The sequence below is a fragment of the Ambystoma mexicanum genome, chromosome 13 (genome assembly GCF_040938575.1).
Source record: "Ambystoma mexicanum isolate Mex_15411 chromosome 13, UKY_AmexF1_1, whole genome shotgun sequence".
Lineage (NCBI taxonomy): Eukaryota > Metazoa > Chordata > Amphibia > Caudata > Ambystomatidae > Ambystoma > Ambystoma mexicanum.
Window position 1 is genome coordinate 236,849,508 of NC_090938.1, and position 25,566 is coordinate 236,875,073.

General features: G+C 45.9%; 1 protein-coding gene across 1 annotated transcript in view; it reads right to left on the reverse strand.

Moving 5' to 3' along the window:
* ACTR6 (actin related protein 6) overlaps positions 1–25,566 on the reverse strand; it is a 601,838-nt gene that overhangs the window by 23,867 nt on the left and 552,405 nt on the right. The window contains exon 10 of the mRNA XM_069633699.1: positions 1,505–1,643. Within this exon, the coding sequence (XP_069489800.1) occupies positions 1,505–1,643 (139 nt within the window). The remainder of the gene's footprint in view (positions 1–1,504; positions 1,644–25,566) is intronic.

Consider the following 25,566-nt stretch of genomic DNA (forward strand, 5'->3'; position numbering starts at 1 on the left):
CAGATTAAATGTTCTGTTAAATTAGTTGAAAATCACTTGCAACATACCAACAATTAAGCCATAAACTGTTTGTATTAACCCAATGGCCTAGCCTGACTGTGTAGTTAAATTACTGTTTTAAATCATTTTTAATTATTAAAATACAATTACACCTGTTGGTGTACCATATGATGCAAAACGGAACAGTGAGGAATGTGAGGTTTTGAATTAATCAACCTCTGGTATAGTTGTGGGCAACCCTCAAACCATTCTTTTTAGGCTTCCATGACATTAATGGGGAAGCAATATGCAACTCATGCTAGGTCCCACCCTGAAATGGAGTCCACCCTGAAATGCTAGGTCATATCTCTCATGCAAGAGCACAAGACATGTTTTGGCAGAAACATGCCCGAGTTTGATTCTATTCCCGTTTAGACTGGAAATGGCCTAGCAGTTCAGTCTGGGCTGCTCCCATTGGTGGACTGATTTGCATAGAGCCTTCTTATGTAAAGTCAGGGTTGGATCACCTAGAGCACAGGTTGTCGCCCGGCTTTAAACCAGATCTTGATGTTATTTGCCCCCCATTTGAAAGATCCTTATATTTAAGATTCAGATTGAGCATTTTACCTGTCGCTTCCTATACCAAAAATTGGAGGCTATCTAATACCAGTATTTGCCCTTTCTGTGGGACTGCTAATGAAACTACCATACACTTTTTGCTGATTTGCCCTGGATCTATTCATCTGAGAAAGAAATGACTTAAAGCCGGTTTTGAGAGAAGCAGGGGTTCGTCAGATAGCAGTGGCTGAAAGATTTTTGAGTCAATATGTCAACTTGACTGTAATTTTTGCTACTGCCTATTTTGTCCATATGGCCTGGCTATTGAGAAAGAATAGCTTGGGGTTGATTGTAAGTAGCATTGCTAGGAGCGGATATGGACGAAGCCGCAAGATTATCTCTCCTCGGCCCTCAATGCAACATTGGTGAAATATAAGAATAAAACAACATTTTAAAAAAGAGAGATCTAAATAGCTTTGTATCCCTTACCATGTACTAGTGGATTTAACCAGCATATGAATTCCTACATTTGTTTTGATTTTATCTTGAATTGCTTTATCTGGCTCATTGCATTTTTATGATTCATATATTTAACGGAACTTCGTAACTAATATCCTTTGTAATGCATATGTTGGTGTACATTTGATCTCCGGTTGTTGCATTTTATGTGTACTTATGTTTTTTTCTCACCAAAGTAAAGTTTTATGAGTGAGTAATGGTGGGTAAACAAATGAAACTGCTCGGAGCAATGCCTGTGGCTAAGATTGATTACTAGCTTTCCATTCATGACTTTTTGGAGAAACATGTAATACTACATAAATCCACATACTGCTGCAGACAATACGTTGTACATCCTTAAAATGGTGAAGAATGAATATAGGAGTAATAGGCATTGCATATAAGCATAAACAAGTCAATTGTCGATATAAATCAGAGCTTCATCTTATAACCGCAAAAAATAACTTACTTTTCTGGCAGTATAACTGCAACATCATAATCAGTAGGGGTGAGACGACGTACATCTGAATAAACTCTTTCTTTGTAGCCTGGGAAAAGGGAATTTCCCCCGGTCAGAACAATATTCTTGAAAAAATGAGGCTGCATTTCTTAAAAGAAAAAAGAACAAATAATATTAACCAAGAAAATGGTTTTAGAACATTTCTTTTGATACAAGACTAAAAGCTATTTATATTCTAAACAGAGAGATAAATGTTTATGAAAAAAGTGCCATATGATTTAAGGTGGCCATTTTGAACATACTTGAAGATACTGTTTAGAGTGGAGGTGTTTGCTTGAGGTGTGCTCCAATGAGACTGTTGGTGACAGCAATATTGATTATTGGCGATGAGGAGCTACAATTAATTACTCGTCGGGTACTCCCAATACATTTGTAGCATGATACAAGATGCTGTGGTATCGGATTAGTGCATCATATTGGATTAGTATGGTGCTATTGGGTTACTATTCTAGACTAAGCACGTGTCCTTCTCGAAGGCATTGAACAGAGACTTAAGGTTTGAGATTATAGGAAGAATATCCTTATCAAAATCCATTGAAGAGGATTAATATAATTATGTGAATAGGTTTATTGAATCACGTTGCCACATATTATTTCATGCTCCTGAGGAATCTTCAGCATTTATCAGCAGTAGGGAAAGAAACATGTTGAGCAATTTATACAGAACTGTGTACATGTACATATCTGTAGCATCCAAGTGTGATGAAGTACTAATTGTGGTAATCTTGCACAAGAATTGGGGCTTGATGGGTTTTGAGAAAAGTAGGTTTTGATGTTTGCACAGTTGGACATCCTACACCTTTTACTGTGCATGTGTTCACATGTATATTAATACATATATATTTGTGCAATGCATCCGAGAACATCGCATGTCAATTTTTTCAAGCCCAATTTATTAATGTATTGGAGAGGACACAAATCATGGGTATAGTTATGAAATATAATGCCTTCTTTTGAATATATTATATAAAAAAGTATTCCACTGAACATTAGATTATTCAACATAAAAATAGTATATGTGTATAAATATAAAACTACTTTATAACACATTTTACCAAAAGAAGATAGACTTTTCAAGAGAAATTAAAATCAAATATATTGCAACATGAACATTTATGTGGATCAAGCACATAACTACAATCTTATTCAGTTCAGATCATAGGCTTTATTTCAACGAGAATTCATAAAAGCAACAGTTCATAAATACACCATAAAACACACTGTGGACCATTGTGACAAAATCATCAGTTCAACAATTCATTGAAACTACAAACAAATAAAAATATTTTACAATACTCCATAATACAGAAGGGTTACAAAGTAACTTCCAAGTAAAACTAAGCAGGGTCCCTCTGCCTCTTTAGGCAGACTCTTCATGCCCACCACTTAAGAGAACTACTGGTTGTAAAAACAGCAAGAACATCAGTAGAATTTAAACACAGAGCCATGGCTTCAGCAATAGTCCTACAGCTTACATCAAGCAGCCTCAAAGCGTTTCCTTAGCAGGTTAGTCACATGACATAATATTAAGGGGGTAATTCATAGATTTCAGCGCAGAGGCAGCGCACGCGAGAAGCGCAGAGAGGGAGCGTGCGCCAGCATGCGCAGCCATGTGCGCTAAACAGCATTCTGGCGTACAGCGTATTGTTGGAATTCCCAAGCCATTTTGAGTGCTGGCGCAGAGAACATCCTGCAGCGCCAGTTACGCCCCCAAGAACGCCCCTTGCGCAATGAAAAGGCATTGAAATCCCCAATGCAGCGCAAAGGGCCGCGCTAACCCTGCACCAGTTTACAGGGCCGGTACACTGTAATCGCGTGAAAATACTACGCGCACCCCGCTCACAGCACCCAAAAGCGTCAAAATGTACTGGCACACCCCTCGGAATACGTGTACCCCGCTCGCGCCAGGTAAATTGCATAGAAAAAGCAGCCCCCTGTGGCGTGGGCTACCTGCGGGGAATGCCCAGGGTGGATGGGCTGCCTGCGGGGCATGGGGATGGTGAGTGGGCTGCCTGTTGGGCCTGGCCAGGGTGGTTGGGGTGCCTGCGTGCATGGGAAGTTTCACACGCGATAGGGCTTGTGCAAGCGGGCTATGTGTATTCTGAGGGGTGCGCGGGAAGTTTCACACACGATATTCCAGGCGAGAGCGGGGTACGTGTATTTGGGGGTGCGCAGGAAGTTTCACACAAGATAGGCCCTGTGCGAGCGGGGTACATGTATTCGGAGGGGTGCGCTGGGAGTTTTACATGCGATTTTGCAGGCGCGAGAGGGGTACATGTATTCAGAGGGGTGCGCGGGGAGTCCTACACGCGATTTCTCTAGCGCGAGAGGTGTACGTGTATTATGAGGGGCATGCAGGGAGTTTTGCGTGCGATTTGGCATCGTGTGCCATCCCGGGTGTGCGGATTCCCCCCTCCCCATGTCCTGCAGGCAGCCCACACCACAGGGGACTACCCTACAACCCTCACCATGCCCTGCAGTCAGCACACATGGCACCATGCACTTGTGAGCACACTTGTGAGCCCAGACTCATGTCCCCCACCCACCCACCCCCAGTGACGGGCACCTGGCAGCAGGCCCCGACTCATGTACCCCCCCCCCAAACACGTCATCACGATCCACACACATGGCTGAATCAAAATAAATCCAAACGAAAATGTCTCCAAAGGGTTCGCCCATCAAACAAAATCCAAATGAAAAAATAAATCCATTGCTCCATGGTAAAAAATGAAAAAACTGAAGTCCAATCCAGTCTTCAACTATATACAATTTCCAAATCCAGGGTCCATGAGCCCAACAATCCAAATGAAACCTAGAAAAAACTCTACCTAATAAACAACTATATATAAAAAGGTGGGGCATAGTCCATGCGCCCCAAATGAAATTAAAATATAAAGGAAACCTAACACTAATTAACTATATACAATGGCGGCTGGCAAGTCCTACGGCTCATTTGTTGATTTCCCGGCTCAGGGCAGCACCAAACTCCTGTTCAACGTCCTGGAGGCAGACCTGTTCCCTGGCCCGAGGTCTCGCAGGGATAACGCCATGTCCACCTCCAACTCCCTGCGAATTTCCTCGAGGCACTCAGCCCACCTCAGTGCCCTGCGCATGGAGTTCTCCGCCCTGACCATAATGAGCCATGCCTCTTCCGCCCGCCGCCGCTCCGCATCTATTTGCTGGCCCAACTGCTGCCACACGGAAGACACTCCCAATCCAGGGTCCTCCTGCCCTCCGGCCGATGCCTGCCCCTCTGATGTGGATGGCCCTGAGCCATCATCGTTCACACCTTGAGCCTGCTGCTTCCGTGCATGTGCCCTGCCTGTTGATGCCTGCACGCCCTCCTCCTGCTGGGGTCTAGTTGTTGGGGTGGCCACCCCTGCTGGACCTCCGACTCCCGACTGTGGCAGGGATGTGTCCTCCACCAGCGTGGCCGCTGGGTTAGAGGCAGCTCCACAGGGTACCCAGATGATACTTGGGCCGGAAGTGCGCACGGACGACTGGCGCATAAGGGGTTCAGTTGAGGAGGGAGTCGGTACAAGGTCCAGCAGACGGAGGAACCCAGCACTGGTGACCCGTCCTAGTAGGTCGACGCGGTCAATGAGGCATCCCAAATAACGTGCAGAGTCCTCACGAAAACCCTGCACGTCATCCCGGATGCCCCGTTGACGCAACGCCACCCCAGCCAGGACAGGCTCAACACGGACCGGATTGCCACATCCGCAGGGAGAGGAAGGCCATTGTTCACGCATCCCCTCCCTGCGAACGGGTCTGGACGAAGGCATCCCTGATGGTGCGGGATGATGCAGTCACAGGATCGGGGACAGGATTACACACAGGCACCTCCGCGGCGGCCTGTGCTGCCTCCTGTTCCAGCCCCTGGACTGCAACACTAGCGACAGTGGAATCCCCCCTCTAGACCCCGTGTGTGTCCCTTCCACGGCCTCCTCCTCAACTAAACCCACCACCAACCTGGATGACTCTGCGCCATCTTCCTCCATCGGACCCTGTGGGGTCTCAGCTGCCCCTTCTGCTGCCGAGGAGTCCACCTCCGACCTCTGCCTCTTGGACCTACCCTCGGCAGCTGCGGCCACGGAACCAGACTCCTCACTCCCCGACGAGATGACAACATGGGAGGGGAGATGGGCCTTGTGTCTCTGGCCGACGGTGGGATCCCTGCCACTGTGCTCCACAGCACCATCTCCGCCCTCTTCATCAGTTGACGCTGCAGACAGGGAGAGACAGAACGCATCCATCAGGGCACTGTATAATGGTCTGATACACACATAACAGTGGCAGATGAGTGGCAGTCTCAAACTTCACACATGGCATCACACTCCCCAACACACATCGTTTCAACCCACACACATGCGCAAATTAAGAGGAATGTTGCAGCAGGCAGCACCATCCATACACATACAACAGCATGAGCATCCGAAGGTTAGCCTGACATATGCAACACGGGGAGTGCCAAACACATGCACACACGGCACCAGACATGCATGTATCTGCACATCACCACTACCTGTCACAGTTAAATCATCGGAATCCATGTCACATCTGCCAATCAGCCTCCTACATGTCGGTGTCACATGCATCCATGGTGTATCACAGTGCCACACATGTCAAATACACACACAAGCACATTGTACACATACATGAAGGTGGAAGCAGCATCCATGTGTCACACCACAACCATGCCACAGTACATCCACATAATTCAAAACATGTGTGTACCGACACATGCATTTGGGCACCATACATTTGAACACATACACCATTGATGTGCCTCACACATGACTGGACTCACATGCGGCAGGCTCATGTCCCTGTACATAAACATCCAAACATGGGTCTTCCAAGACATATGTCCAACCTGCACACTCATGCCACACCTCGACATGCACAGCGTCCAATCAGTAGGCATGGTCACTTACCGCTCGACTCCGGACAGGTCTGCCTCTGAAGGATCTGGCGGTGGAGCGCTCGGTTTATGCGTTCCAGGACCTTCATCTGGATGTTGCTAAGGTGGACCCGGCACCCCTCTGCATGCTTTCCCTTCAAGAGGGGCCGGTCCTTGCGGAGGGTCCTAGACCAGAAGTCCTCTCAGCGCTTCCAGACGTGTTGCATGTCGCGGGCTGCCACCCCCTCCTCGTTGATGGCAGCCACAATGTCCGTCCAGATCCTCTTCCGTCCTTCATTGTCGGCACGTGAACTTCCAAAGAGGCATTATAATGCCCCAGGACTTGCTCCACCAGGATACCAACTTCTGCGGCACTGAAGCTGGTAGCCCTCTGCCTCTCAGGCTGGGGGTTGCCAGTGGTCTCCGATGGGGTTTCCCTCGACATGGCAATCCCTGAGGCAGGTGTGAGTGGGCAACTGGGTCCTGGGGCTGGGCTGTGGAGCGATGGAATACCAGTCGGGAGTCTTCTGTTCCAGCAGGGGTGGTCACAGCAACTGGACCCCTGCAGATGGCTGACATGCAGGCACCAAATAGCAGGGCACGTGTCCAGCAGGCAGGCAGCAGCAGATAGCAGGTGTGCGCGTGCTCTGGGGGGCAGGAAAATGGCCTTCTGGGCAGGAGCGTGGTCTTCCGTGTGTTGTGCGTGGCCGGCTTGATACGTAGTGATTTGGCAGTGAAAAAACTGCACCTCAGCGTGTAATTCGAGGAAAGGCCCTTAGCACGTAAGCGCATCTGTGACGTAACGCGCAAGGGAGTTTCCCCCAACACGGTGCATGTTGATTGTACACGTGCATAAACTGCACGTCAGGGTGTCACTGCATGTAATTGGAGGAAAGGCCCTTAGCGCGTAAGTGACGTTGCACGTGTGGGATGAGTTAAAAGGTACACGTAGGATGCCATTTTCTTGTACGTGCTTTTTGTGCAGAGTGAGCGGGTGATTCTTGTACTTCTTGTCGGTTCACACGTGATTACTTCACAACGTTTTCAGTTTGTTCTCCTTGTATACTCAGACGGCGTTCAAGTCTTCCTTTGGCGGGGGTGTTCACGTTCTTTTTCCAGGCAGACGGTGAGTCGCGCACATATTTTTCAACTGTGGTTGCCACCGTGTGTCGCGTATCCATTCAGAGGTCATTGTAGCCTGCGTGTACCACGCGTATGCTTATTTTTGTGTTTCTGGGTGCCACAGCGTAGTGCGGGTTCTCTATTCCATGCACGTGGGCTACCAGGGGTCACGTGCATGTTAAATATTGTTTTCGGGGTGCCTGAGCGTTGCGTGACCCGTCATCTTCCACCAGGGGTCACAGACAGCCTTGCTAGAGCACTTGGGTACGTATTCTATCTAGTACCCTACCCCTTTCACCCCAATTGCCCAGGACAATTGTTTACTGCACCTCCCATTCACACAAGAACATCAGTGCCATGGTTGGGAGGCGACCAAGCGGTAAGGAAGGCAAAGTTGGCTGACCTCCAAGGGGTGGGTGCGGTAGGGGACGTGGCCAGGATGTGCAGGGTGGCCCAAGAGGCCAGTGTATGGAGGACCAATAAGGGATACCTATGCCCCCCCCCAATGGGTCAGGGAGATGCAGCTGACACTATACCAGCTCAGGCCTTGTTAACCCCGCCCATATTGTCAACCGAACCGGCACAGGATGACTCCCAGGCTGACTTCCGTGCCACCAAGTCAAAGCCACGTGTGGCGGTGAAAGATGCTGTCACCAGGCCCCGTGGATCTGGGGCAGCAATGTCATCTGCTGCCCCAAGTAGCCACGGTGAGGAGACTGCAGGGGCAGCTGCAGCTCAATCCACCCCAGCTCCAAGTCTCCCAGCCGGAACAGTGTTGGTCCAAGTCCATCACACCAAGGTTGGTCCTGCCAACATCACCCAGAAGCCAATGCCTGCAGTGAGATCTTTGGTCATCGTGCCTTTGGCTACTTCCAGTGCCCAGTTCACCTGCGCTTCAGCCCCTACCAACCAGAGCGGCGTAAGCCACTCAGGGTCCGCACCACCTTCCAAGAGGAAGAAGGGTGCTCTTGCGGTACAGGCTGGGACCCCAGACACGGCACCCCCCTCCGGCACGTCAAGGAAGTGTAGTTTCAATGATGCAGAACTAGACACACTTGTGGGCTACATGTCGGCCCATGGCCGCGAAATGCTGGTGACTGCAGGATGCAAGACTACGACTGGCAGTGCATCGTGGACCACATTAGTTCCCTTGTATTTGTGAGGCGCACAGCTGATGATTGCTCTAAGTGGTGGAATGACCTCAAACGCAGAGCAAAGAACAAGCTGGCTTCCAATCATGCCTCTACTCTGGTGACTGGCAGTGGATCTCCACCGGAGGAGGAAGTACTCACAGAACAGGAGTATCGCTGGAGGCTTCATCACAGAGGATCAGATCCAAGGCGTGGGAGACCTACCAGATCTTGCGGCAACGTCTGGTGAGTGGCCATGCATGTGTGTGCAAACCATTTGTATGTTGCTTGGGTGATGTGTTCTGATTGAGTGCCAGGTAAGGCTGTGTAGTCATGACTGCTATTGGTCACCCATGTGGTGCCTCCAAACCATACCCCGGCCTTGGGTTTTCAAGTATCCCTTCTGACCGCAGTACACAATTAGCACCTGATTACTGCACTTGCCCTTCAACTGCCATCTTGCCACAACATTGTTCATACTGTTTTCCTGTTCATTCTGCCTGATTGATGAAATCCTTAGCATTTTTACCACACATTTTTGTGCCGTTCTGCCCCAGATGTGACATACTTCTGACATAGATTACACCCCACAATGGCCCACATTTGTTACCTTATTATGGGAATGATTTCATCAATCAGGCTGATTGAGTAATGTGCACTTACACATGGCCTGCACACATTCACCTCAGGGCCCTGTTTGAATGTTCAACATGACAATTGTCTTTTGTCATGTCGAAGTGACCAACCATTGATGTATCCATGTGCCTGCCATCACTGGATCAGTGAACACTGGCTTGTGGCACATGCATGTTTCGTCACACTATTTTGCATGTTTAGTTTCATGATGTCCATCTCACATGGCTGGGTGACAGTACTGATTTGCTACCATCTGGGTGTCCTTGTCAAATGTGCCATGGCTATGCTACAAGCCATCTGTGTGCTGGCATATGTCCTGTATGTGGATTGTCCATGCCACTCACAGGCTGATGTGTGATGCCAGTGCTATCCAGCATGCAGCACATGTTGCTTTTCCATCTTGGAGTCCTCAGCGTCTACTTTTTGCCTCCCCTTCCAACTCATTGCCGGTGCATGCATGCCAGAGTTATTGTCATGTGTGACATGTGTCATTTATGTACTGGATGTCTGCCTCGTCATGCCTATGTGTGTAGGCTATGGTGCTCATGCCTGATTTAATTACTTTTCTTTGAAGTTTTTGCAGGTGATGAGGCACTTGATGCTGTTGAGGAGGAGGAGATGGCGCAGAGGCAGGAGTACTCAAAGCCACAACCAGGCACCAGTGGAGGACGTGGGGTGGTGGTGGGTGAAAACCCATTACTCCTACAGACCATACTGTCCACGGGTGTCTCTGGGTACACCTCCGGAGACTATGAATCAGGTGCTGAATCGGACATTGAGACATATGTCCCATCGTAGGTGAGTGTTTATGGCAGGGATGCTGTTCTGTCCAGCCCACCTGCACTGGGGGTAGACCCCTCTATGGGCATTCAGTGTTGGAAAGTCCGCTTGTGGTGGTTACGGATGCAGGGTCACACTCCACAATATTTGCTCCTGTTCCTGGGCCAGCAGATCAAAGGAGGAATGTAGTCCTGCAGCCTCAGGCAGTGCCAGCACAACAAGGTGCACATCACCTTGCCCCAAACAGGTGTGGTGCCCGCCAACGCGGTGGCCGTGCGCCACCAGGCAATATTGTGTGGGAGAACTCCATGTACACCATAGCAGCACAACAGGGGGATTTGTGTGAGATGATGGCTCAGGCCGTGGATAGGGTGGCCACTTCCATTCTCCCCCTGAAAGGCAGGCGGAGCTCCAGCAGCAGTCCATTTGTCACTCACACAGGGAGGACATGTTGGCGTCCAACAGGGACAGACGGGCTGGACTGGAGACTCTGCGCACAGCCATATCTGCAGAGTCACAGGCCCAAAGGGATGCCCTGAGGTTAGAACACAGGTCCCTCAGAGATGCTCTGTGTGAACTTGAGGTGTCCCGGAGTACAAGGTCAGAACAGCAGCTGGAGCAGCTGACACGCACACTCTCAGCTGAGCTCCAGGCAACCCGTCTGGAGATCCGGGCATCACGTGAGGCCATGCAGGCAGAAATGCATATTACCCGTGAGGTGCTGCATGGGGATCTCAGTACCATCATCCTGCAGAACCAAACCTTTCAGACCTGCATGCTTGCTGCCATGGAGGAGCATGCAAGGGCTTTGCGTGGTCTGCCTCCCATATCACGCTCACCTTCTGATGTAGCACCAGAGGGTGATGACAACGACGGCAGTTCTCCCACTGTAGGGTAGCCGTGCAGGCCATGAGCCCATGGAGGTTTTTTTTTTCTCACCATCCATGCATGTGGGTGTTGGGGTGCACCCTGTACCTTGTCCCTCCTGGGTGGCCTCTCCTCCACTCCCCCGGTCCACACATGGGCATTTTTTTTGTGTGCTTTTTTCACATTTCATTCCGATTTGCTAAATGAAAATAGTATTCGATTAATTTGTTATCTTTATTTCTTCTTATTTCTATTTTTTATTTTCATTTTATTTTCAATCTTGATTTCTTATTTTCATACATTTATTTTTTATTTGGTTCTGCTTCTGATTTTGACTTTTGACTTTAATTTGTTTGTTTTACTTTACATTTACAATTGCTTTTTGTATATTTCATTTGCATTTACATTTTTGTTCATAACCATTTTCTTTCAGATTGTGAAATAATGTTACAGTGTGTTGCTTTGTGTGGCTCCGGTAGGCATCCACTGTATATTCCAGCTGGGCACGTGCAGCCTTGTCCTGTCTTTGGGTTAGAAACTTGGATTCCTGACACACACCCCTCCTGCTTCCCCTTTCCATGGGCTCGCAAAGGGTGTGACCAAGTGACAGTAACCTACACAGAGACATTGGGCTCCCATAAGTTGTGTGGGCAGTCTGTAGTCCAAACTGTGTATACGACCTTAGTGGGGATTGTTGTTCATTTCTCAACTGCAAGGTGGCTTTATATATGGTTTTACATCAGGACTTTTTTTCTTATATACATGTAGCTTCTTCATGTCTTAACGAGCCAGTCTCCTTTGCAGATGCAGTTCATGTTGTATGCAGTACACTGCCACATTTGCCTACCAACAACACTCTGCAGTTGGAAGGGGTCGATGTGCTGCCTTAGTCAGGTTGTGACACTTGCACTACTTTAATTTTTTACTGTCATATGTTGCCACTGTTGGATCCTGTACTTATGTTTTGTCTTGCTGTTAAGTATTTCTTCATGTGTGTTGTTTTTCTTTCATTACTGAGAGGAAATGGTCTCTGGCCTCTTTCCATTTGGGACAGTGCACTTTGTGACACTTGTGTCATGTATTGTGCATTAATTTGGTTGCTTTCACATTGCATGCGATGCCATGGTGTGTTGGGTAGATGAGATGGGGAGGGGTTGGGTGACATGCCATATTTGGATGTAGTATTTTGCAAGGGAGTAGTCCTTCATGCTGCATGAATGTGTGCCTTTTACTGACTCAGCATTGAGTGTCTTTAAGTAGCTAGGGATTCACACAATGTAGCACTTCCAGGTGAACAATCTCAGCATGGTATGGTTGTGACACTTGACTGTCCCTTTTGTCATCATCATTTGTCAGCTGGTATGTGCCAGGCCTGTGTGCCCTCCACAGGGGTGGGATTTTAGGTGAAGTAATTTGCCACAAGCTGGGTACGGTCTGCCTCACCACGTGCCCTTTCAACTCCCATGCGCAGTGGCCGTGCATGTGGTTGGGGATGTGGCGGCACCACCATGTCCACCGGCACGCCTCGCCGGGTTGCAACGTTGTGCAGGACACATGCTGCCACTATGATCCTGCACACTACTGAGGGCGCATATAGCAGCTGCCCACCAGAGCGGTCAAGGGAGCAAAAGCGTGACTTCAGCACTCCGAATGTGCGCTCCACTATGCCCCGGGTTGCAATATGGGCTGTGTTGTATCTTACCTCGGGTGGTGTGGTGGGGTTCCGAATTGGCGCCATCATGTAGGTGCTCAGAGGGTAGGCACTGTCCCCTGGGGAGGTGATTAATGGTTGTCATTAGTAGGGTTTTCACATTTCTCAGTGTCTGACATGCATGCATGTGCAGAGGCATTTATACTCCCCAATTAGCCATGTGTCGCCATGCCGCCCAGCTTCCAGGTCCCGGTTTAGGGGTGACATTCTGAATATGAATGTATCATGGCTGGACCCCGGATAGTTGGCATATACTGAGGAGATGATTCCCTTGGCATCACATACAACCTGCACATTGATGGAATGCCAGTGCTTGCGGTTTTGATAGATGTGCTCAGTGGCCCTGGAAGGACATAGAGCCACATGGGTGCAATCAATGGCACCTAGCGCTTTGGGGAAGTGTGCCACCCCGTAAAAGTCCTGGACGACAGCCTGTCTTTCTGCAGGTGCTCTGTGCATGTATATGTGCCTGCGGACTGAGGGGCATGCAGTCATGATGGCCAATACCTGGTGTAGGCAGCGTGACTGCGTGGCCTGTGAGACACCCCCAACTATGGCACTTGTCCGCTGAAATGACCCAGTAGCCAAGAAGTGCAGTACATTGAGCACCTTTTCCAAGGGGCTCAGTGCTTGGGAGCACAGGGTGGGTGATGTGAGGTCATCCTCCCACTCCCTGACCAGTTCTAGGATTATTAGTGGTGGAAACCTGTACCTCCCATACACCTGGTCATTAGGCATCCCAAAAAGGCTGGTCCTGAGTAAGAAAATGCAGGGCCTGGCCATCCTCCTCCTGCCGTGTCCCACAACCACTGCTGCAAGGAACGGTATATTCATTGTAGCGTATGAGCTTGTTTGTTTGCGCGCACTTTTATGCTGCGCGGGGCCGCTTACGCCTGCTTCCTGCTGGCGTACGTGTGGATTAGTGCGTCTTGTTTGGTGCACGGGTTTCCCCTGTTCGATTCCATGAATATGTGTTGTTAGCACGCGTGTGGGCGTTACGAGCATTTACCTCCCGTACTTCCCCCGTAACGCCCACATTTTCACGCGTTGTTCCCCATTCCGCGTGTTACGCCCCGTGTTCCACCCACTTTTCTTGTGTGCGCTACATGATGTACGCTTTCCCTGTGCGCGTCGCGCACGTCGTTTAGTGACATGTGCGCCACCCACGGATTTGGCACACATCCCAGGTTTTACAAGTGCAGCACATTCCATGAATTGATGAACGGCTTTTGCACGCGTGCACTGTGATTTTCACGCTTGCGCTCCCCTTTTCGGTGCACATTTATTCCATGAATTACCCTGTAAATGGTGCAGGTCTTCATCAGATTCATTGCATAATGTACACTTTGGGGAAACTTCATTATTCCACTTGTGCAAGAGTGCTGCAGTGGGCAAGATCCCAAAACAAAACTTTAGGTACAAAGATTTTTCTGTTTGGGGGTGATATAATCTAGGTAGTTTTCACATCCTGCCTGATTTTTAATACCAAGGTAGCGGGCCAGAGGTTCAGAAGCACGAGATTTCAACACTATATCACTCTCCACCTTGTCCAACGCAGTACGTTTTACCACTTTAGATTCAGGAGTTAATGCCACGGGTTGGACCAATAGTCCCCAAGCCCCATACCCTCCCAGGAAGTTTTTAACATGTGTAGCCCACTTCAAGGAAGTATCCCCTTGCTGGGACAACATCCAGCAATGCCGCTCTATATTTATGAAGAATTTTATTTGTCCATAAACAAACGCAATAGAGCACCGGTCGCAGGTGACAGATCGACTCGATCTCCTGCATACCAGTCTCTAGCAACACCCGCGTGTTTGGCGCACTTTTGGGCAACCCAAGTATGTTTTTCAGGTATTTATTCTATTCCACCGATAGTGGGCGAGTATTCATCTGGCCCCACAACTCTGCCCCATACAATGCGACTTGTTGTGCCTGCGCTTTATATGCCTCCAAGGATACGCGTACTGCGTCATTATCATACTCGTTGGTAAACCTGGCAAGGGTACCACCATACTTAGCCAGCAATATCTTGGCCTTTTCCAAGTGCAAGGACCAGCCGCAGGACGCCATAACTCTCACAACCAAATAATCATAGGTAACGACTTTTTTCGATTTCCCCTTCATCCAAAACCAGCCTGTTGCCCTTTTGCTTTCGCCTAACATTGGTGTTAAAGATCATGGACTTTGTTTTACTAATGTTAAGTGACAGCCCATTCCTCTTACAGAAAGCAATGAAAATGTCCAGCTGCTTGAGGGCACCAGCAGTTGTCAGGTATAAAAGAACTGCGTCATCCGCAAACAGCAGGGCCGGCAGCCTGTCACCAGCTAAGGATGGAGTGTCAGTTTGCTCACCCAAGAACGGCTTTATAATGTCATTAATAAAGATACAAAAGAGTTTAGTTCCCCTGGCTGACACCTTTCTCGATGAGGATACTACCAGAGGTGCTCGCATCAGTTCCCCAATGGACCACCGCAGTGTTACCAGTGTATAAACTCTGGATTGCAGACAAAAGTGCACCAGGGATGCCAAGGTCCTGTAACACCTCCTAGAGCTGATGTCTGGGTATGGTGTCAAAAGCAGTACTGCACACACACTAGTCTTTCGGAGTACCACATATTTATCGCACACCAACCGCAGGTGTAGGCTTTGTTCGATGGTGTGGTGCTCACGCCTTCAAAGAATCCTGCCTGGTGATTATCAATAACCCCATTATTCTTGGCCCAATCGTCCAGATGAAATAGTAATGTCCGCGCAAACATTTTCCCTCTAGCGTCCAATAATGAGATGGGTCTAAAATTAGCAAGGTCATCGCGGGAGCCTATTTTGTGAATAGGGATCATTTCTGCACTTGTCCAGGACATAGGTACTAGATCTTTACTCAAAATTGCAGTCAATAATTTTGTCAGATTCGGCACCCAGAGAGTAAGCTCATTTTTATAAAAATCTATCGGGAACCTATCCAGGCCCGGTTCTTTACTCAGCTTTTGACTAGGGAGCACCTTCTCTAATTCTTTGTTAATGAGTATCAGCAGGGCAAAGTTATGTTCGGCCCCAGCACCATCGGTCGCTCCAATGCGACTGATCCTTGTGCATGCTGCCCCTTCTGCCTGATAGAGGCTGCCATAATGCTCAACCCAGACTTGCTCAGGGATGCAACCTTTCAAAAGGTTATGACCAGTTCTATGGCCTGCCCCCATCAGTGCCCAAAAGCACTTAGGATCTCCTCTTCCTATTGCTTTCAATAATGCTTTCCAGGTATCTTCATACCACCCCCTCTTTTTATCCTTCAACAACCAGCAATATTCCCTTCAAGCCAGCTTGACATCCCCACCCATTTGGGACCATGAGCACTTCAAAGCTGCTATAAGCCGCCACTTGGCCTGCCTGCAATCTTTAACGTACCAAGGGATAGCTGTCTCAGTAAGGCCAAGTACAACCTTCGCAGGTTTAGAGAAACAACGTCCAACCTGCACCATCATTTGTTCATGCAAGAAAATTAGAGAAACAGCGCCGCAGAGGTCTGCCCTTGCGTGTTCCTCCAGCAATTGAATAATATCTCAATAGACCAATGGCAGACCTGCCCCTACATCCGTCCCTCCCCACCTGTTTCTTCTAGCATGATTCACAGTTTCCAAATAGACTACACCCTCCCCAGGACCAGTTAACCTACTACCGGGTACTGCTCAGAAGTGCTCACTCATCTCCAAGAGCAGAGGGTGATGAACACGCTCAACCCTCATATGGACGGAGAATGCTTTTATTGAATCCCAGGCCTCTAGGTTCACTAAGATGTCAGCAATTTTACTCGTGGCCAAGTTATCAAAAGTTTGGGCTGCTGGTGAGCCTCTTGGGAATCAGCCATTACATGCCCTCAGATTAGCAGACATTAACAAAACTAATTTCTTCCTCATGTTTAATCTATCTTGGCGGAAGGGTAGAATTTGAAAAGCCCAGTCCCCAGTGGCTGTCCTCTTCATCCATAATATCAGCCAAGCTGTGTAGAGTCTCCATCTGGAGATTAATGTCCCCAATAACTAAGATCTTCAAAAGGTCCAGGGGAACGCAATCTCCAGCCCAATACTGTAATGTAATGAAGCTTAGAAGATGTTTGCAGTACCTAGAGGAAAGCACCTACGAGGCCACAGTGAAGTTTGCAATATGGAAACTAATGATGCAGGCAGTTTACCATGAATTTCGATAACGAGGCTTGCAATACGGAAGGGAGCAGCAGTTTTGGAATTAGTATTTTCCGTTGGATAATTGTTTGTGAGGAAGTTTGGATCACGAATATGCTGTCCTCCCTTTTCTGAACTTGAGGTTCTTTTATTCGGATGGTTTCTCATGTTTCCAAAAGGTACGGTTTTGTTTTCTTTTTGTTTTTTTTTTAACGGTATGCACCTACAGGATTAATTTGTTTTCAACCATTGGATTTGTGACTGCAGTATGCTGTGCGCGCCACTGGACCAAACGTTTATTCAACATAGTCCGACAATGCATTATTTAAATGCTTTTCTTCATTGCCGTTATGGTTTGATTATGTGCCTTAGTGTGGTTTGCTTAAACCGTTTTTAAGCCATGGCTGACATTTTCTGTTAGATGGACAGTTGGCACAATCTATATGTAATAGAATGTCAATTGTAGTGAAGTATATTCCCATTTTACATTATATGCTACAAGATTGAGACATGACGTGTGTTGCGCACCATGTCACATTTGTATTAGGATCTAAATGCAATTGAAACATAGGAAATATGCAAATGTATGGTACGAGTGCACGTTTATGATATTCATGACTGAATGTTTGTGGTCATTTAAAAAAGCACACAAACATCTTTTATATTGATTTAAAGGCCATGCTAATACTATTTGGACATTTCAGGTGGACATGTATTTAGCTTATAATGTAAGAATGATGTCAGAATCTAAAGAAAGACACAGACACACTTATGTCGATAAAAACTGCCACTCATTATGGGGCAGCACTGTGGGGTATGGAAAGGATTCCAAAAATCGAAAATGTGGAGAACTCCTTTCTTAAAAAAACTGCTTGGGCTACCACAGTCTGCTCCAAACTATGGGACACATTTAGAATTGGGATGTCCACACATTGCCGATGAGTGGCTATTGGCTCCAGTCTCGCATTGGCTGGCACTATGGGCTAACCAGAAAGCCACTCTCTCACATAAGATCATAAGAGCCCTGGTGAGTAGCTCAGCTGTAAAGAAAATCCCCTGGCTTATGTACATCTAGAAATGCATTAGATAGTTAAATTGTGCTAATCGTGTCTGCCCCTCAATCTTCTTCACCCCCTGTCCGTTCAGGGCATACAAACAAATGTTTAATTCCATCTTGGTGGCAAATAGGGAGTCCGCTGCTTTGGGTATTCTTGCAAACAGAAGGCATATTGTGTTAACACCTGCGGACGCTATTCAGCCGTACTTGCTCCACAGTTATAATCCTGCAGATCGTTGGGCCTTGACCAGAGCCCGGTTGGATTGCTTATGGCTAGGGGCATGAACAAAAAGCTGGACTCACAATGTGCAGCCTAAAGCTTGCCCCCCTGCTGTCAGCGGCCAGTGGAGGACCTTCTACACTTTGTGCTTTGCCCACATTACACAGACCTAAGACGAAAAAACACTTCTGCCACTACTTCGGTCCACTGGCTTGTCTCAGGCTAGGCCTGCTTTATGTTATCTGCTTTCAGCCGCTACGATGCCAGTGGCCTGGGGCATGGTGGACTACTTGAGAAGGGCCTGGTATCGGAGAACTAAATTCACTGTCCAAAATATAATCAAACCCTGAACATCTTATTGAATCGTTTGGACGCTTCCTGTGGATTTTATCTTGATTTACACACATGCACATTTTAATCTTTTTTTATTTTATTTTTTATATATATGTAATGTTTGTAAGTTTATACCGTGGACTTTTAAAAAAAAATGTTGAATTGGATTTGGTATTACTATGCAGTTCTATTTTGTGTATGGTTGATGGATAATTTGCTTTAGAATAAACTTAATATGAATGATATGCATTAAATCATGCGATGTGCTAACCATTATCATCGCGCACAGTTTGAATGAATCACATACTCTATGTTACGCTGCAATGATTTGATTGCAATCAGAAAAGGGAATAATATATATTTCAATATAGGTGTGCAGAATGGCATCATCACGCATGATTGAATGAAGCACGCATAATATGGTGTGTTATATGACATTACACAATGATTTAATTGCGATGATTAGTGGCAGTTACATTGAAGGGGAACTATGTGACCTGAATGTTTGGAAGAACTTTGGTTGTTTTTCTTTCACGTAAATCATGCATGTTTATGTTCTGCGCCCCGTTGGGTTGGTGCAAGTGGTCAAAGGGCATGGGTGGGGTGCACCATGCCAGCATTCTAGTTTTCATGCCAACAGTCTAGTTTTTTTCATGACATTATGGAACGTGTGTAGTGATTTAGTGGATGTTTATGACTCTGCATGTGGCGGAGTACACACGGATGAAGTTGTGTTGTTGCGAGTTTTCTTTTATAATAACTACAAAGTTGATGCTTAAGTACAGGTGTTTCAGATGGACTATTATTACATATGTTCATGTCTACATAAAGGTGCAAGGTCAAGGGAGTAAACGTTGAAACTGTTTTTTTTAGGTGGATGTTTAAAACAAGTGACATTAGTTACTTTTATGTTGGAAAATATTATATTACAAATTGCACTGTGACGCGCTGTGAGGTTATTCTGAAAATGAGCATTTCTGCCTGGTCTGAAATTTAATGAAGGTATTGTTTTATAAGTGGCGTGGATTGTTTAGCGTGCAGATTGCACATTTAAAGGTTTTTTTCAACGCCTGTTTCATTGCGTTTCGATGCATTGGAAATGTAATAAAGATATTGTTTTTGTTTTACATAGTGTATTATAGAATGTGTGTGTGTGTGTGTGTGTGTGTTTTTTGAGCTTGATATTGTTGAGTAGAGGCACATGATTGAAAACAGATTTATTTAAAGGTGGAAATGTTCTCCACAGCTGGGACATTCATGTGAAATCTTCTGTTTTTATTATACACGGATGTGACATGTGCCATAACGCATTTGTGTGTTATGAAATGTAATGCAGAGATAAGTTTGTCACAGTTTGGATGTTTGCTTAAACCACACATAGTGTTTGCGTATGTTCGTGTGTGCCTTTCGTGTAGGTTGTGCCCATCATCGCTACCTATTTCATTCCCACTACCGATAGCGGTAGGAGAGACCCCATCAGATATGGGTATTATCTTTATGTGCCACATTGAGTGGTAATGTAATGATTTATTAATATATTTCTAAAATTTTAACTGTTGAGAAATGGGTGTCGTATTTGTACTACCATCAGTGAGTGATGAATGTGTTTGATTTTCTCAAAGGAGAACCAAATGAATATTTTGAGTGACCATGAGATGGCTAATTAGATAGTGGAAGTACCATATTAAGTTTCCCGTTTTATTGAGAATTTTTTGTGTGTTTTTAACAACTATTCTCTAATCTAGGTCACAAATGTTATATCACTACTAGTACTGGTAGGAGAGACCCAACATGACATGGGTATTGTATTTTACCTGAATGTTATTTCACTTCTAGTATCAGTAGGAGAGGCCCTACTTTACATGGGTGTTTTATTCTATGTGCCAAATCTGTTTTTGACTCTTACTGCGATAGTTCAATTGATGTCCTCAAAGGATGAATATACGAGGATATTGAATACTATGGTTAATAAATATATTAGAATGGGAGAGCGTTTTGTGTTACCGGTTACCTGAAATACCGGTTCCTTGAATGCTTTTCTTATTGTTCTTTCAGCAATTTCGCAGGTTGTACGAACCTACATCTGTCAATTTTGATGCCGTGTTCCCCCAAACGCTGCCATCTGTTTCTATGGGCCTCATCACGAGTCTGTCGGTAACCCTTAAATGTGGCAGTAGCGTTATTACGGCCGCATTTAAGGATCCGCCAGATCATGGCCTTGGCGGATTTCCCCCAGCTCTGAGCTGGGGGGAAATCCACAGCAAATTTGCTGATTAACGGCGCATTTACCGCCAGCGGGAAATCCGCCAGCGGTAATAGCGCAAATTTTCCCCTTTGGGCCCAATGGGAAATGAGGAATTCCCGAATGGGCCCAATGGGGAATGGGCAATAACCGTTCAGCCAAACTCATGATCCGGCCCTAATAGCGCCGGGGGGGTTTGGCGGTAGGGCTAGCGCCGGCGTTACCGCCCAACTCGTGATGAGGCCCTATGTGTTTTGTTTGGTCTGTTGCTTTCCTGTCCTTTCCCACTTTTCTATGTGTTCTCTAGGGGAGTGTTGTGGTAGCGTGAGTTTGGCAATGCAGTTTGTCTTTCATTAGGCGGTTGTGTGTGTGGTGAAGCGCTACGCCTGGGACATTGTGAGTATCTCTTTAATGTGTTTTTGGTATAAGGAAAGGGGATGTGTAATGTAATGTAGGCTTAAATTGGCAATGCAAGCCAGGGAATGTTGGTGCGGCCTGGAACCTGGGTGCTCTCACGGTTCCAGGAACAGTTGGGACTGGCGGATGGGAGTATCTGATTGAAGGAGGTCTGCACCATGGCTCTCCCTTGTGTTTCTTGCTATTACTCTTTTAACACAAAATAAAGTACATACTTGTTCATACTGCTGACTCCTGAGCCTTCACTGCATCGTGTGCATCTTTCATGACCCCCATGAGATCCATACCCTTACCTGATGGGACCCTGTTATAAAAAAATAATCAGCAGGATCAACGACTCATCCCATAATTTTAAGTGTATTACAAGACAATCACAGGAATCCATATCTATTTGAGTATCTGATTTAATCAGGGCCACATTCACCCACATCACCAAACCACCACTCGGACGGCCTCTCGCCCCCCTTACTCACCAGAATAAAAAATGTGGCATACCCTTTAATATGTGGGGGCTCCAAAGCAACCCACAATTTCTGCAGACAAATCAGCCCACAGCCCCGAACAAAAGCAAGCCAATCATTATCAGACAAATACTTATTAACCCCAGCAATGTTCCAAGAAAGGACCCAAATCCCAGGTGAAATATGAGCCACTGAGACGAAGATGAGGCAGATGGGAGTCATGAGGATTGCCCATGGGAATCAATAGCCAATGGATTTCTATGGGCAGTCTCCATGTTGTCTCAATGAGGTCAAGCAATTACTAACAATTACTCACACCTGACTTCCATTAAACCCCCACACAGATAAAATGCGGAGCACAAGAGCACAGACTGAGCGAGGCAAAGCACACAAAGAAATAGCAGTTCCAAGATGGCAGTCTAACAAGAGGAGAAAGACGGCGAAACAGAAGGGGATCGCTAGGAGGGAAGTTCCCTTGACCTTTTTGACAACGAATCGTTACTTTCGTGGTGTCTCAAGAATAGAATAGAAAGCGCAAGACCGGGAAACCAGGCTGAGGAATCCTGCATTGTGCATCGGAAGTACCCGCGGCTCTCCCGTGTCGATAATCAAGATGGGGAGAATCGCCAGCAGCCGTCGTACTGTCCTTGGCTGCAATAACAAAGCAGCACCAGTGAAATCAAGACAGCCAGTGAGTTGGGGAGATCGATAGAAGACCGGACTGTCTTGAAGCCAAGGTTGCAAGCGGAAACATTGTATGGCGAGTGCTGGATTGAACATTGTATGAAACTCGTGTGATACCAAACGCGAATTAAGTTGAACTGCAGATGAGTGATTGAACTTTGAAACCAAGATACGATACCTTTGACAGAGTGGTCTGGCACCGCGTGTGTGCTCAATTGAAGGTCTCTGTAAGGTTTCCAGCTGAGAGTTGATAAAAGTGAAAGCGTGGCAAAGAATTGTGAGTCGAAGTGGTCCTGCGACGGGTCAAGCAAAATCCTGCGCACAATCCAAAGTCTTTGATGTTGATATAGTAAAGGAAGTTTTTCGTTACAATAGATAAATTGGTCTGAGCCGACAGAGGTAGACTGATTCAAAATTTTGTGTCAAAGCGGATCTGAGCCCGGCGGAGAGGGATCCGCGGTTAACAGAGAATCACCCCAGACATTTAATACATAAAAATAATATATGTGAAATACAACAAGGAAAGTAACTTTTGTTTGAATGGCAAAGAGACTTTGGCACAGAAGGTCATGATATTGAAGTTTTGAACTGCACCCTCATTCCAGAGAATCCAGAGACTGTGCTAAATTCATCCCCGTGAGTGCATGGTATCAAGTCTCTCAATCCAATATATTTCCCTCTGCTGTAAGAGTTTGGTAAGATTGCCAGCTCTCCTAGGTAGGGTGACGTGTTCTAGGATCAGGAATTGAATTTTGTGCAATCGTATGCTTCATTTCAGCAATGTGTTGTGCAACAGGCGATTCTGCCGAATACAGACGGATGTTTGATTTATGTTCACCCCACTAGATTTTGGCTTTCCTTCCGGTGAGGCCTACATAGTACAGGCCACATGGGCATTTTATACCATAAATTACATTCTTGATATCGCAGGTCGATGTGTGCATGAGTGGAATGCAGTGTCACACGTATGGATGGTTAACATAATTTTCCCTTATTATGTTACAACATCAATTACAGTTATTACAGGGAATGGTACCACTAGAGTTCTTCTTAGTTTTCTTGTGAATGAAGTCAGACTTAATCAGATGGTCACGAATATACCTACTTTTACTATCAGAAAACAAGGGGTGGGATGTTGGGAAGAGTTTTGCCAGTGCTGAATCTAGTGACAGCATTTTCCAATTTTTCTTATCAATTTGTTTTATCCGACTACTCTGTTGTGTATGTCACTACTTATTCTCAAGGTCACTGCTTGTGTTTTTAGTACTCTGTTTTAGGGCTTCTGGTCTAATTGTACCTTTGACCTTGGAGGCTTACACTTGTACCTTTTCTTTGTCATATTCTCTATTTAGTAATTTGTTGGTGAGTTCTGTTGCTTTAATGTCAAATTCACCTTTCTCTGATATAATCCTTCTATCTCAGCAACTGGCTTAACAGGATCTTTCGATAGTCTTTCTGGGATGAAAGCTGGTTGCCAGCAAGAGACTGCATCTGTCTGTAGATTTCGTAAAGACTGTGGTCTCTAATTTGTTAGATTTGAGATAGACTAACACATCCAAGAACTCTATGTTTTGCTGTGTTTGTGTGTAAACTTAATTCTTGGAGCTAGTGTGTCCATATATTGAAAAAATTCACACAATTCGTCTTCTGTACCAGTCCATACTCCGAAGAGATCATCAATGTACCTCACCAGGCATTTAAGTTTGTTTGCCCATCGTGGATTGTGTATCACTTGGGTTTCTTCTAAGTAAGATATATATATATATATATATATATATATATATATATATATATATATATATATATATATATATATATATTTTTTTTTTTTTTTCCAAATGAAAAAATTGTGCCCCAGAACAGGGCAAAACCAGCGGGCTGCACTCCCGAGAGCAGCTGAGTAAAGGAAATCCAATTTCAGCAAAAATGAAAGGCTTGACAGCAGAATCAGGCAGCACAAAATCTGCTTTATTAATCCAAAGTGCATAAGAAAGGGAAAACCTGAGGTAATAGAACGACGTGTTTCGCGGTGCTCCGACCGCTTGTTCACGTAGGTAGGGGAAACACAGACAAAAGACTCCTTAAAACGTTATACAAACTCTGTGGTAGCGGTACATAGAACATCTCTGTGCACAAGTCAATACAATATATTGGACACTAGGCGGCCATGTTGTAGCATATCAAAGGCAACACATTCTTATCTATACAATACAATAAGGTACACAACTTGATCATTTGAACACTAAGTGACAGCTTAAGTAGAAAATGCTGCCGCCAGTGCCACAAAAGTCATGAAAGTGGGAACTGCAGAAGAGATGGCGTATAACACGAAAAAAGATAGCTATGGGAGGAAATTTTAACGGTAAAATCACTGCAGAATGTAAAAGACAAGGTATGTCAATTAAAGTGCTCCACTGTGGGTGCAATGTACAGGGGCAAGACGGACCAAAACATGCCTCTACACAATATAAACTATTAAATATAGATAATAAAAGAGGCGTGGTCTGAAAATGTCCGTCATGCAGACGAATGGAAAATCCGTGCTAAAAGTCTGCACGCACCCCGTTACATAGCCATCTCTTCAAATCAGTCCCACGATCTGAGTTTCATACGTGGCATTAATTGTATGACATGTAAGCATGCCCCATGACAATCTATAGTCTCAAAGTATTTAAACAGATCATTGTCATCGTACATATACAAGGGTAGAAATGGGAAAAAATCAAGCAAATGTTGCAGTATGTGAGCAATATAAAGTGCATAGTGCATTAACAGCCAAAAAAGGTGCAAAGTGCATAGCAGCAAAGAAAAGGAAAAGAAGGGGAAGGGGAAATAGTAAAAGGGATGCGAGTTGAAATCTCTACAGCAATAATACTGTGCACAGTGCTCTACGTCCATGGATGCACTGATGTAAACCTTACTGTACTGGTAATATAAACCAAAAAGCCATGCACATAGTTAACAGAGATAAATCAACAAAAAAAAACATTATCATGAGTGTTTAAAATGACATGGTATCTCATAATATTTAAAAATAACCCTGCTCTCTATGAGAAAATACATGGCACAAAAACCGTGCATACATGGACAGCTGGAGAGTAGTCAACAAATACATACATACATATATATATACATACATAAGTTTGGAGAGGTTTGGTTCCGGGGGGGGAGGGGGCAAAGTTATAGGGAGGGTCCCAATACTTTTGTTTTTTCCCATAGACATAATGGGAAGAAACTTTGCGCACGCCTACAGCCCAAACCGCTGGACG